Genomic DNA, 15,309 nt, shown 5'->3' on the forward strand with positions numbered 1-15,309 from the left:
ATAGTATTTGTATCAGCGAAGGCGTGAATAGGTTAGATATGTAGATTTCCCCTTTTATTTTCTATCTAAATGAACTTCACATAATTATAATATCTTGCTTTTCTGTGTGACCCGCAATCTCTAGAGAAATATTTGTATTTGAACGGGAATGAGGAAGAGATTTAATAATAGAGACTGTAAGAGAAATAAGGGAAATTTAGTTTTATACATTCTCAGGTATATTTCAAGGTGAACTTCTCCTCCCATAAAACAGATGGGTACCATCTGTGACACTGAAAACAAACACATTCAAAAAATATCTGACTCTCTGAAAGAATCAAAGCTTGATTGAAAGAAGAGTTAAGACAAACTGTTATGGTCGGGATAAAGCATGAACTACAAATTCGAGCCTGCTGGGAGGAGGAGTGTTTTCATCCAGCAGGAAGTACTATGCCACAGAAAGGGAAGGTAGTACGGGCTTGTTCCAGCCCTTCTGCTGAATCTCTCATGTTGGGATGAGGAGAGGAGGGTTTTTCTATCAATGTTGTTGACATAAAAATACAACCAGTGCAAGCTAACTGAGTTTACAAAAAATGTGCAGACTTCTTATGCTCGGTTAAAAAAATCTCCATTCTTCCTCATGTAAATCAAGGCTTAGACAAATAAGCTGTCTGGCTCACGGTCTCCAGCATTCTAGGTAAGGATACAATAAAATGCAATAATATGGAAGGTATTTTAAATTTGGACAACGATGTGAAGTGGCTGTTCTTTGAATAATTTAATTTATTTGGGTTTTTTTAATGAACTGTTTTCATAAAATGAATGCTGATTATTAGAATGGGTAGGGGGATACTGTGTAGGCAGAGAGACAGCAGCTTCAGAAGAATTCTTTCTTAAAAGGAGGGTTAAAATTGCATATCTTGACTTTCTCAGTATTTGTTTTGTATTTTATTTCTGTTTAAAAGAGGTAAATATTCCTTACAAAGGAATGTGAGTCTTTGAATATGGGAAGAAGCCCAATACCGTTGTAGTGGAATTTTATATCCTACTTTGCTGCATTGTTCAGCATATTCATACATGAAAGCACCAGGATACTAATTAAAAAGAACAGGAGTACTTGTGGCACCTTAGAGACTAACAAATTTATTAGAGCATAAGCTTTCGTGTGCATAAAGTGGGTTGTAGCCCACAAAAGCTTATGCTCTAATAAATTTGTTAGTCTCTAAGGTGCCACAAGTACTCCTGTTCTTTTTGCGGATACAGACTAACACGGCTGCTACTCTGAAACATGATACTAATTCTAATTTAATATCTTAAATCGAGATTCATCTGTGATATCCTTATTTAGCATTTACAGCCCATTGTATGTCATTAAGTAAACACAAATGTACAGAAACCCAAAAGTTTTAAAATAGCACATAGCACTTATGTTTGCATTTTCAATGTGCTTTAAAATATTAACTAGTTAATCTTCACAACAATCTTGGCAAGTATCACAATGCCTGTTTTGAAAATAGGGAATCTGAGATACAATTTAAGATCCACATTTTTAAAAATTCATATTGATTGCAGCTGTATCGGTTTTCTGGAGACCATCTTGAGACACCTCTGGGATGACAAGTTCTGAGAAGCTGCAGCTCCTATTGATTTAATTAGGAATTGCACTTCCAAAAGTTAGGCACAATGGTGTCTCAAATTGGACACCCACAAATTGAGGCAACCAAACTCAGTGGTCACTTTTGAAAACGGTGTAAGTGATTTCTTCAAGGCCACACAGAATCAGAACCAGAACCTAAACTCAGGAGGTCCTGACTGCCTATCACATGTTCAGATCACAAGACTGTGCTGTAAATATACAGACTTTCCAATTTGCATTTCTATCAGTAAAGTTTATATAACCTAAAATAAGTTATTTTGTTGATATGGAAGCATAGGTTCAACAACTTAATGCTAGCTCTTCCTCTTCCAAGTTTCCATATTTCTGTTGTCCAAACATAGAAGGAGGTATCTATGTTCCTCACACAGACAGATTTAACAAAAAAAAACCCTCACTAATTTCCTCTTAGTCTGGAGAAAAGAAGATGGGGGAGGGGAAGAACATAACAGTTTTCAAGTACACAAAAGGTTGTTACAAGAAGGAGGGTGAAAAATTGTTCTCGTTCTACGTAGTCCTGCCTTGACAGCAGGGGACTGGACTCTAGATGACCTATTGAGGTCCCTTCCCGTCCTATACTTCTATGATTGTCTTCCATCCAAAATGTATGAAATGCTCACTCTGATTCGCAGCAATGGAAAATGCCACCTCTGCAGTTCACAGATACCCATAGAGTGCTCACCCTTATTATTAACTATTTGTGTTAGAGTGCTAGCTAGAGGCATCAACAAAAATTGTGGCCCTATTGTGCTAGGCACAGTGCAAACACAGAGTATAAATAACCCTTCCCCAAAGAACTTAATTTAATAATTTAAATAGAGAGAGGGAGGGGAAGTATTTCCCTTTCTATAAAATGAGGATGCCACTAGACAGAGAGATTAAGGCCCCAATCCTGCAATGGCCTGCAGGCAGGGAGACCCCTAGTTCCTTCACTGGCACAAGTGACCTGTCCAATGTCGTATGGGAAATCTGTGACAAAACTATGAACTGAACCTGGATCTCCTGGACTGCAATCTAGTATCTTAACTACAAGACCATATGAACTGAACCTGGATCTCCTGGACTGCAATCTAGTACCTTAACTACAAGACCATCCTTCCTTTCTGCTCTTCCACTTTTGCTACCATCCCACCTACCCTCTTGCCCCTGAACTTTTATTGCCATCCCCACCTAACCTGCCTTCAGATGAGATGCGAAAAATCGTAAAACCAACTGATCACCATACATGCTTCCCCTTTAACCTCTAAATCAACCAATAAACGTGGGAGATGGAGAACATGAAAGGTATGCACTGGAAAAATGGGAGACTATCACCTGAACCAGCTGTGATTATGGTAGCCTACGATGTACTGTAATGTGGTCTAGTGGATACAGCATATTGGACTGAGATTGAGGACACCTGAGTTCTTTTCATAGCTCTGTGTCACCAACCTGATGTTTCATTTTGGGCAGGTCACGTCATCTTTCTGTGCCTCTGTTTCTCTTTCCACCCTATCTTGTTTATTTAGATCGTAAGCTCGTCCAGATTACCTAGCAAAACGGGGGCCTGTGTTGTTTGTAAGTGGCCTGTAAGTGTTACTGTAATACAAATAAATAATACTGCAATGAGCAGCTAAATATGCTTGAGGTAAGAACTTTTTTCTTTCTAACATACTGGTTTAGCAATGCATTTTTATAGTGGTCATGAAATCCAATGAAAACTCTTCAGCTGAACAACAGGAAAAGATGGACAGTTGCCAAGAATGTGTACATTCATCGGTTGTTGAGATGAACACTTGCCTTATACACAAACATATATGATTGTGACAGGATCTTGGGTGGTCGGTGAGCAAATGCATGATCAAAAGTTACATAATTCCTTTCACCTCCAACAGATCCATACAGAATTGATTTCACCTAATCAGCACCATCCTTTAAAACAGACCAAAATAAACCCAGTCCAACTTGGCAAAAATGAGGTAAGTACATTTTTTTAAAACTAAAAGTATGACTTTATTAAATTGTCTCACGCTAATATTTTCTAAACTGGTCTATATATTATGTAATTAATTAAGTGCTTGCATTTATTGTATCCAGAGGAAAGTAACATCCCTGTAAACTTTAAATACTTTCTTTAGGGTTTTAAACATGAAGGATCATCACATGCCACCAATTTTTAAACAGAACTCCCCACTGAAATCAATGGGGGGAGGGGTGCTTCTGCTTAAGCAAAACAAAAAGCCACTCCCAGCATGATATCACCCACTAGTTTTTTTTAATAATCTTTATTGATCAGTAGCAAGCTTAGAAAGTTGCATCTGACTCATATCTGTCTTGAGAATAAAAGAGAGCAAAAGTACATAAAAATTTAAAATGTTTACCTAGGATACCCATCAACAAAGAATCCTCCCTGCGTACCTGCCCTATGAGAAAGAGTGAGGTCCATGTTAATTTTACATTGAACTGACAAATATGTAGGGAGACGATTGATGAATTTTCTCTTCCCATTTCAATTTTTGTTAATAAAGATGTCATCACATCTGTAAGCTACCAGGAAGAGTTATGGGAATCCGACTACTTCACTTCTCTTCTGTGGTGATCTTTATCTTACTCCTTGTGGCAGGTGCTTTAATGGCTTTGCTTCCTAACATTAAAGATGACAAAATGCCCAATTTGCGAAGGGAACCAAAATCCCAGAGCCAATCCGCCTTGGATTCATTTACTCTTGTTATGCAGACATACAATAGAACTGACTTATTGTTGAAGCTCTTAAATCATTATCAAGCCATCCCCCATCTACACAAAGTGGTTGTTGTGTGGAACAATGTTGGGGAGAAGACACCAGAGGAAATGTGGAATTCCCTGGGACCCCATCCTGTACCTGTTGTCTTCAAAGTGCAGATCGTGAATCGCATGAGGAACAGACTCCAGATCTTCCCTGAATTGGAAACAAAAGGTAATGAATGCCTCATTCTTATACGTAGCATTGTTGCTAACAATATTATTTCCACTTTTCAGGACACTTATTTTATATATTACTCAGAACAACTGCATATTTTATCATTATGGAAAAAATCCCACTGACCAAATGAATCCAGAAACCTCTGAATCCAGCAGATGTTGAGCAATTCCACTTAGCAGAAAACAGCGGCAGGGAAGATGTAAGCAGCAGGACAAATGGAGATCCTGTAGCATGGATGTTAGACACCCTCTGCCCCTCGGAGGCTGTATTAGAAGCACTGGGTGGAGGAAAGAATGGGGGGAGGGCGCTTGCTGTACTCATGGAAATGTGACTGCTATCTCAGTTTCCTCTTTCAGGCAAAGGTGACTAGATTAGCTTTCCAGCCAAATCCAAAATTCCTCCCTAATCCAACAAAACTAACATTAAAAAAAAAGTCCAAATCAGTACAGGGGTTCACATGTCTTCTTCTACAGCAGGGGTGGGCAAACTTTTTGGCCTGAGGGCCACATTGGGTTTCCAAAATTGTATGGAGGGACGGTTAGGGGATGCTGTGCCTCCCCGAACAGCCAGGCGTGGCCCACCCCTCCCTGCTTCTCGCCCCCTGATGGCCCCCCCGGGACTCCTGCCCCATCCACCCCTCCCTGTTCCCTGACTGCCTCCCGCCCCCCATCCAACCCCTCCTCTCATTCCTGACTGCCCCCCTGGGACTCCTGCCCCTATTCAACCCCCCTGTTCCCTGCCCTCTGACCACCCCCCAAACTCCCCTGCCCTCTATCCAACCCCCCCGCTCCCTGTCCCCTTACGACGCTGCCTGGAGCACCGGTGGCTGGCGGCACTACAGCCGCGGTGCCCAGAGCACCAGGACAGGCAGCCATGCTGCCCGGCTGGAGCCAGCCACACCACCGCGCAGCACAGAGTACCGGGTCAGGCCGCGGCTCTGCAGCTGCGCAGCAAGGCAAGAGCTCACAGCCCCCGCCACCCAGAGCATTGTGCTGGCGGCGCAGTGAGCTGAGGCTGCGCAGGAGGGGGGACAGCAGGGGAGGGGCCGGGGGCTAGCCTCCTGGGCCAGGAGCCTGGGGGCCTGGCAGGAGGGTCCTGCGGGCCAGATGTGGCCCGTGGGCCGTAGTTTGCCCATCTCTGTTCTACAGCCCTTTGGTGGAAATCCAAAAGCATATGCTGCTCTCTATATTCCCTCCTTAGCCCAGTCTGATTCTTTAGCCCAAATCACTGCTTCTTCTCCAGGTATTTTTCCCTGGCCTTTGGCTTTTCATCCAGGCCTCTTCCTCAACTTTTTGCAGGAGAGACCCAACAACAAGTCCTGTTTCCTTCAAGTAAAAAGATGCATAAGTCCCACCTCTTTTGTGGTCTCTTTCTTGTTTGTATAACAAGTTTCTTTTATTTCACTACCCCCTGTGCTAGCATACATTGCTACTCAACCTAAAATTCCCAGAAAGCCTCTGATCACTACAGCCCCCAGAATGCCCTGCTGCTTAATCAGGGTTGCACTGAACCATACCATTGCCTTAAAGGGCTCAGCACACCACTATGTTTCCTCCCTGAGGAACTGACCTACTTGCATCCTGCTTTCACCTCTACGTGCAGCATGTTTTCAGGTTCTAGGATCTCATACAAGGCTAGAAGGGACCACAAAATCATCTAGTCTGATTCCCTGTATATAGGCTACCCATCAACTCCACCCAGCACTCACATACCAAACCCAACAACTGAAATTTGACCATAGTATTACACATGAAACTAGACTATTACATGTGACAGGGAGATAACAAGAGCGACAGAGGTGCATGAATGCCTAAGACTTCTGCAATGTCAGGGAACAGATTAAGTGAGATATACCCAGTTAATCCCTGCAGTTGACTGCATCCCATGCTGCAGAGGAAGGTGAACCCTCCCCCCCACCACCACCCTGCCCAAGATCACCAGAGATCGGAAGCAACAGGCCTTATCCTGCAGTTAATAAGAGGGAATTTTTGCCTATATAATATGCTACTTTTGCCTGTCTAGGTCCCAGAGAAGTGGTGTGGAAATACTTATGTCTTGGTGTTTCCTTGATGTTAAGAAATAATTATTATGTGGAAGATCATATTGTCCAGTATGATGGATTATATGGGATCTGATTTTTTCCCTTGATTTTTATAGTTGTCCTTTACACAGTATTAAAAAGCTATTAGGACTGCAACCTGACCTGCAATTAGTAAAGTCTGTTGTATTCCTTTGCCAACCCCTCTTCCCGCTCCCACCCACCCCCAGATTTTCCACTGCACAGCTGTTCAGCTATGCTACACAACTTTTAATGCTACAGTGATAGTTTGTGATTGATGATAGCAATAATGTGCTAAAAATTATGTGTGCTTCAGGTCAATTAAACATCTGTTAGAATTGCAAAGTTAAACATCCTTTTCCCTGTAACCTTAATATCTAAGTATACGTTTTCAGCCTAGTGCATGATGATTTAGCTATGCAGCTCATCCCAATGTTCATAGGAGATGTCTGGCTAGCTTGTCATTGCATATAGCACAGGTAAATTCTCACATACAGGCAGTCCTCGGACTTACGACACAATTGGTTCTTGAAAATTGCGTCGTAAGTCAAAACAGCGTAACTCGGAACTGCAATCCACTCCATTGCGGACCGAGGGTCGTAAAGTCAAAACCAATGGTCGTAAGTCGAATCAGGGTGTCAATCCAGAAGCGTCGTATGTGCCATTTGTCGTAAGTCAAAGATCATAAAGTTGAGGACTGCCTGTATTTATCACTTAATGATTTTAAATTTTTCTTTACCTGCATTAAAAAATTAAAATGTCTTTTTCCTCTCTTCAGCTGTTTTAATGATGGATGATGACACACTGATTAGTGCCTATGACCTTGCTTTTGCCTTCTCTGTTTGGCAGGTAATGTTTATATATTGCATCCTGCATATTTATAATGGAGTTTATATCAATTTTACTAAATGGAAAGATTAAATCAGTTCATTGTTGCTATTTCTAGAACATGCTGTTATCATCTGTCATATAGATGATCAGCTAAATTCTAAAAGGCAAGACGCTGAAGAATAATATTTTAATGATACAAAATTACAGACTGCAGGTATAAGTAATGTTTTTACCATTCCTCTGCTTAAAAAGCAAATTACCAAGTCACAGATATCAGAAAATCTAATTGGTTAAATGCAGCAGAGAAAATTTAATTTGATCTGGAAGCTGTGCACCAGAAATCAATAGTAATATTTCTCTTTACTGTGTAGAGATTATCTGTAGGCTTATTTTTGATCCCAAATGCATGAATGCAAATTAACTTTGGCCAGATGCTACTTGGCACCGTATGATGTGGAGTGAAGCAGTGTATCAGTTTCTGCTGGTCATTTTGTATTAACTTGCAACAATCTCCATGTGGTGCAGGCCAGCGGACCACAGAGCTGATTACACCTCTACCCCGATATAACTCTGTCCTCGGGAGCCAAAAAATCTTACCGCGTTATAGGTGAAGCCGCGTTATATCGAACTTGCTTTGATCCGCCGGAGTGCTCAGCCCCACCCCCCCGGAGCACTGCTTTACCGCGTTATATCCAAATTCGTGTTATATCGGGTCGCATTATATCGGGGTAGAGGTGTATTTTATATTATCTGCATCTTTCATAGCAATTAATTTGCACCTCTATCAATAATAGCCTCATAAGAGATTCTTATATTAAGAGGTTTTGTACTGGTGTATTGATTAACATTTTGATTGTAGTGCGGAGCTTTAATTTTGCTATCTTTTGATTTTCTTACAGCAATTTCCAGATCAGATAGTGGGATTTGTTCCTAGAAAGCATGTTTCCACTTCTTCAGGTATATACAGTTATGGCAGCTTTGAATTGCAGACACCTGGATTTGGAAATGGGGACCAGTACTCCATGGTTCTCATAGGAGCAGCATTCTTTCACAGTGGATACCTAGAACTCTTTCAAAAGCAGCCTGATGCTGTTCACACTTTGATAGATGAAACTCAAAACTGTGATGATATTGTCATGAATTTTCTAGTGGCAAAGCATACTGGAAAGCCTTCAGGAGTGTTCGTGAAACCTGTTGACATAAGGAATTTAGAAAAAGAGACTAACAGTGGTTATTCCGGAATGTGGCACCGAGCAGAGCACTTGCTACAAAGATCTTACTGTCTAAATAAATTGGTTAATATTTATAACAGTATGCCATTAAAATATTCTAACATTATGATTTCTCAGTTTGGGTTCCCTAATTATGCCAATCACAAGAATAAAATGTAAGAATGTATAATATAAGGGGTATAAGTTACACATCAAACAGTAAATTCAAGTCAGTGTAAGTTAAATGCTGAGGGACCAGAAGAAGGCATGCATTACTCCAACTTGTCCTCCTTTACACATAGCCTCTGAATTTTGCCCACAGTATTTTCTTTCCCCAGTGTAAGTTATTGAGAAAGTTTAAAGAACAGTGTGTGTGTAATGTTCACTTATCATAAAATCACCTTCATCTCTTAATACTTGAGAAGCTGTTATTGTCAAAATTACAGGGCCAGACCTTCAAAAGCATGTGCAGAAAAATGTACAATCACTTGTTGCACACATATGAAGAACTTAATTTCTATTTCTTTAGAATATATTTACCCAATCAAATGATATTTTGGCATATTTGTGTTGTTTATATATATACAGGTCTGTCTCATCTTACGCAGGGGTTTCGTTCCGCGGTTAGCGCATAAAGCGAAAACCGCATATAGCCAAAACCCCATTGAGTTCAATGGCGGGCGAAATCGCCCGCACTACAGGTATAGTATTAAAACTGTTGATTTTCTCTTTTTTTTTTTTTTTTCTTCCCGACTGCGTAAAGTTGAAATCGCGCATGTTAAATGCGCGTAAGATGCGACAGACCTGTATATTATGAGACTGTTCTATTTTTCTCAACAATTCCTAGTGAAAACTTTTAAGGGCTACACTGAGCTGTTTGTGAGGGTATTAGACTTGGTTATAAAACTCCTCAAAGCTTGTATGTTAACTACTGTTCTTCAGTGTGAAATGTTCCTGAGATTGCAATCAAACCATAAGCCTAACAAAGTCATGGAACAAAGCACAGTCTCAGTATCAAACATCTCTAGGACCCTCACCTACAACACTGGCCACTGAGGGGTTATGGAGCATGATGTTGCTGATACCGCCTTTTTTCCTATCATTACTTTGCCCACAGTCACTGGAACGCTGTTCAGGAACTGAAAGGTAAATGTTCTAATTGCTAACTTGGGAAAGATAATGAACATGGAAAGCATATATCATAAGAAATGTAGCTTATGTTACCACATATGCAGCCAAAAGAGACAGGTGCCATATTTGCCATTTACTACAGCCTTTAGAACGTACTCTTATATCAGTATTTTGCATATACAGTAGAACCTCAGAGTTATAAATGCCTCGGGAATGGAGGTTGTTCGTAACTCTGAAATGTTCCTAACTGAACAAAACATTATGGTTGTTCTTTCAAAAGTTTACAGCTGAACATTGATTTAGTACAGCTTTGAAACTTTGCTATGCAGAAGAAAAATGCTGCTTTCCCTTTATTTTTTTAGTAGTTTACGTTTAACGCTGTACTGTATTTGCTTTTTTTTTTTTTTTGGTCTCTGCTGCTGCCTGATTGTGTACTTCCGGTTCCAAATGAGGTATGTGGTTGATTGGTCAATTCGTAACTCTGAGGTTCTACTGTACGTTATGTTGGAGAAGTGTGCCTGAAAAGCAACTCATATTTTAAAAATAATGTTTTAAGTATAATTGTTGGTAGTAACTACAGATATATTTTATGTCTGTCTAGCTGTTTTGCATCTGATCCAGAAGGTATATTTTATAAGCGTACAGGTCTACTTTATTTTGTTTTACTGTTTGAACTGAATATATTCTATTTTTATTTCCTTCACCTGTTTTCAAATGGCAAAGCTAATAAACATCTATGATAAAAATAAAATGTCGTGTAGTTAATGGAGACATTAGGAAATATGTTGTAGGCTACACGCCTGCACTGGCGAGGACTGGACTAGATGACTTGTTGGGTCTTTTCAGTCTCTGAATTCTCTGGTCATACCTACATTAAATGGACTTGTTACCATCAGCTGTTATCAGCTTGGGACTGCTGAACTAGTACTGGAAACATTTAAAATGTTAGGGTATATAGGACAAAACCATTATAAAAATATGCTTGAGACGTGGAAGAAATAATCTATGGCAATGTAATTTAGACACTGACAGATCACTGAGCCTTGGTGGAACCAAGTCTCAGAACTAAAAAGGAGTTAGTCCCATCTACACTAGCAGTAAAAATTGTTCTAAATGCTGGTTCAAGGGGATCTATGGCAGACAACCATTGTCAGGAATGAGTCATTTCCCTAGTGTAGACATGGTTTATGACTATCATTCTTGTAATAGGTTAGCTGAGCAAAAGGGACTCTTAGGTAATGTCAGAAGTTCTTTACAAGTAGGCTGATTATGACCATGCTTTTTACAGTTGTTCTATTAGTTGTAGTATAGGATTTGTTTTATATACAGTGTAATCTTCTTAGCCTTAGCAGTTGTCAAATTTTAAGTGGCAAAGTATGTTTTAATGTGAAGACTAAAACTCTGCTTACTGCTCTTGTTGGAGTAATCAAAGTAGATTTAATGATCACACAACAGTGATAAATAGTATATGCATATCTGTGGTCTTTCTACCAATGCAGACCTCCTTGCAGTAACTCACTGTGCTTATTGTTGCTTCTGTGACTTTTTTTCTTTTCTGTATCAGTTGTCAATTAATAAAATAAGTGTTCATACTGGTAAATTAACTTGTAGCATTGTTATACAAATTATATACTTATGTATTTATAATGGTACTATTGGCAAAGTTTTCAAGTGTTAGGTACCTAAGCTGTGCCCACAAAATTGGTGTACAAACCCACCCCACTTAACAAATCTTGCCTTTCTGCAGGCAGTTTGGGCAAATAGGTGCAATATGTACCCAAAGGGTTAGGTTAGGCCCCCCCCCATTTGAAAATTTGGCAGTAAGCATCTGGTTTAAACATAGTAGTTGAAGAAAATTAAAATCTCATGCTGCAACTCTCGCCCTAAGTCATCCTCCTGTGCCTAGGAATTCTAGTGTTACTGCTATATCTTCCTTCAATTGGTATGGGTAGCAGCTCCATTTGCCATATATTGAAGTTCCACAAGGGAGTATAACTCTTAGTATGCTGCACGTCTTAAGCGCAATGAGCAGTGTAAAATTTACATTTTAGCCTTAACTGTATCTTTTCATGTTTGTCAAACCCAGACCACCTACCTCTCCCAAGAAAAAAAATAATATATAGGGAGAAGGGGCCCTTCCTGGACTGATGATCAGGGCAAGAAGCCCTACCCAGTGGCGTATTATCGCCTAGGCCAACAAGGCCTAGGCCTAGGGCGACAAATTTGCAGGGGCGGCAAATTTAAAATAGCAGCCCAGCATTTTTGTAATCGCGGCATCGCGCGCCACGATTCTACCAATCATGATAGCGCGTATTGAAACCACCAATGACGGCGCGACGGTGACGCCATTTAGTAAACAACATACTCGGGACTGGAGTCGCAACAATCCTAAGCATTAATTAACAATATGACCGGAAGGAAGAAATTAAGTGGTTCTCAGTTAAAAAAAAATGCTATACAGAAGAAAGAAAGGGAAAATGAAATGATAGCAAAAATGCGCAAAATTGATTCCTTTGTTGTATCAGTTAGTGCCGACAGTGAGACAGAAAAAAAAGTTGAAAGAAGTAGTGAAGTAAAAAGTGAAAATATTGGTGTTGATATTGAAAATATTGATGTGTATAAAGTACATATTAAAACTAATGAAGAAATTCCAGCTGCGGTTAGTGTTGAAGAAAATGTTCCAAATACTAGCGTATCAAAGACTACCGGGAATCATGTTGATCTGGATATCTTTGACAATACTGCAGAGATTTGCGAATCACATCATTCAGAAATTCAATCTGACATTGGAATATCTACCATAAGTGACGACCCGGCCCAATGGATATTGAATGATGCTACAATTGAGTATTTATCAAAGCATGGTATTAAACAAAATATCGATAGTCATTTTACTAACTCATAAAGACAATATACTGATAAAATGCGTGTTCTAACAAAAAATGTGTTTGAACGACATCTTTTAAAAGGTGAAGTAAAGCCATGGCAATATCTTGTATATTCGGAGAGCAAAGGAGCCATGTTTTGTGCCCCATGTCGATTATTCGGAGGGATCTCTAGTCTGGCGACGAGTGGATACCATGACTGGAAAAACGTATCAGCTCGACTACGTGAACATGAAAATTCGACTGAACATAAAACGTGTGTACTGACAATGGTGAGGAGAGGCGAGATATCCGGAAGAATTTATTCGAATTTCAAATGGAAGAAGACATTATGTATTGGAGAAATGTGTTGAAGAGGATTGTAGCAGTGGTAAAGAAACTTTCAAGCAGAGGACTTGCATTTAGAGGTAAGGTGGAAAAATTTGGATCACCTTATAATGGCAATTACATGATGGCCCTTGAGCTTGTCGCAGAATTCGACCCATTTTTAGCAAGTCACATTGCACGTTATGGAAATGAAGGTCGAGGTAACGTATCTTAGCTTTCATACTATACATGTAATGAATTTATAAAATTGATGGCTTCAAATGTGATCTCAAATATTATTAAAGAAGTAAAAGAAGCCAAATATTTCTCGATAAGCGTTGACTCAACTCCCGACATATCTCATGTTGATCAATTGGCTTTTATACTGAGATATGTAAACGATGATGGCATACCAGTAGAGAGGTTTCTTTGTTTTTTGCCAAATACTGGCCACAGATCAGAACAGTTAGCTGATGCTGTACTTTCAACTTTGAATTGTTATGGATTAGATATCGCAAACTGCCTTGGCCAGTCGTACGACAATGCCACTAACATGTCTGGTGTACATAGCGGGTTGCAAGCAAGAATTAAAAATATAAATCCTTATGCTGTGTATGTGCCTTGCACTGGGCATTCTTTAAATCTGGTTGGAGTATGTGCAGCAGAAAGCTGTCAAGAAGCATGTTCATTTTTCTCAACTGTCCAACATCTTTATTCATTTTTTTCTGCCTCTACTCATCGGTGGGAGATTTTACTATCTAATTTGAAGCCAGGCAGTAAAGTAATAAAAAGACTTTCTGAGACTCACTGGTCATCTCGAGTGGAAGCTTGTCATAATTTGAGTGAAAACTGGAATGCTATAATTAAAGCCTTAAATACAATAAAGGAAGATGCTACTGAGAAACCTGTTACACGTAATGAAGCTGCAGGCCTGCAGCGAAAACTCGATCGACTTGAGGCAGCTTTTATGGCTGTATTTTGGAGCTCACTCTTGGAAAGATTTCATATAACTAGACAAAAACTGCAAAATGTTTATATTGATATACAGACAGTTGTAGAACTCTACAACTCACTAATAGGATACATTAACTCTATACGGGACTTGTTTGATAAGTATGAAGAGAAAGCCAAAGAAAAATCTGAAATTGAAGACTACGAATTTGACACAAAGCGAAAAAGAAAACGTAAACTGCAAGCTAAGGAGACACGCGAAGTTGAAGTGGAAATGTGTGGTAGAGATAATTTAAAGTAGATATCTTTTTAACAATACTAGACCTTGTATGTTCCAAATTGAAACGCAGAAGTAATGCGTATCAAGAAATTTATGGCAGATTTCAGTTTCTCTCTAACATTACCAATACTTCAATAGTAGATATAACAGTTCATTCTAAAAAATTACAGCTATGCTACCAAGGAGATTTAGACGAATCATTCATGAATGAGTTTTCACTTTCATTTTCGATCGTATTTGGAAGGTGTCGAAATTCCTGAAAATGAAAAGAAGTCAATTATAAGATATTGCAGCCTTCTTCGAAATTGAAACATTCATTCAGTATATCCAAATCTTGATATTGCCTTCCGAATGTTCGTTTGCACACCTGCTACAAACTGTTCAGCAGAACGATCATTTTCGGCATTAAAAAGGCTGAAAAACTATTTGAGGGCTAATCTCAGTGAAGAAAAATTAAACTCCCTTTCTCCCCTGACAATTGAAAAGGATCTAACAACTTCTCTGGATTATACAGAATTAATTAATAAGTTTGCCGCTCAAAAGTGTAGGCATAAACAAATTTAATTACTTACTACTCAAATACTTTTATTTCTTTCACTGTATCTACATAAAATAAAAAATAAATATTTGACATACACCGGACCCCCGCTTGAACGCGGCATTTTGGATCCATGCGCAGTCCCGCGCTATAACCGAAATCGCGCTATATAGACTAAAACTAAAAAAACTAAAACAAGTTCATATGGGGCCAGCTGCCGGGGGCGGCAATTATTTCAGGGTCTAGGGGCGGCAAAATCATTAATCCGCCACTGGCTCTACCCTATAATTTTCCTCAAGATTTTTATTTTTTTTTAAAGGAAACCAGTCTGTATAAGGCCTATCCATCCCATCTTCAAATCTGTTTGAAGCTTCAACACTAGGACTGGCCTAGTCAATGGATGAACAAATTATGAAAATCAGGAGTGGTACAACATGGGAGGTAGGGAGTTTTATTTACATGAGTTCTTGTCATCTCAAGTTTTACAACAGCTTACTCCCAAAGCACAGGGTTTGTGGGGAAGTAACCCACTTTGGCAACTTT

The 15,309-nt window shown here is 39.5% G+C and overlaps 1 protein-coding gene and 1 pseudogene across 1 annotated transcript; both read left to right on the plus strand.

The window, feature by feature from the left end:
• The first annotated feature begins 456 nt into the window (after positions 1–456).
• On the plus strand, positions 457–9,279 carry LOC113407251 (exostosin-like 2). The gene is made up of 5 exons (XM_029912351.1): positions 457–676; positions 3,508–3,591; positions 4,141–4,568; positions 7,412–7,482; positions 8,364–9,279. Exons 2-5 carry the CDS (start codon positions 3,587–3,589, stop codon positions 8,853–8,855), a joined length of 996 nt encoding a protein of 331 aa, XP_029768211.1. The 5' UTR covers positions 457–676; positions 3,508–3,586; the 3' UTR covers positions 8,856–9,279.
• A 3,021-nt stretch (positions 9,280–12,300) lies between these two features.
• LOC113407289 lies at positions 12,301–14,792 on the plus strand (annotated as a pseudogene).
• The last annotated feature ends 517 nt before the right edge of the window (positions 14,793–15,309 follow it).

The sequence above is a fragment of the Terrapene carolina genome, unplaced genomic scaffold, assembly GCF_002925995.2.
Source record: "Terrapene carolina triunguis isolate 2854851 unplaced genomic scaffold, T_m_triunguis-2.0 Scaffold210, whole genome shotgun sequence".
NCBI classification, from domain to species: Eukaryota; Metazoa; Chordata; order Testudines; family Emydidae; genus Terrapene; species Terrapene triunguis.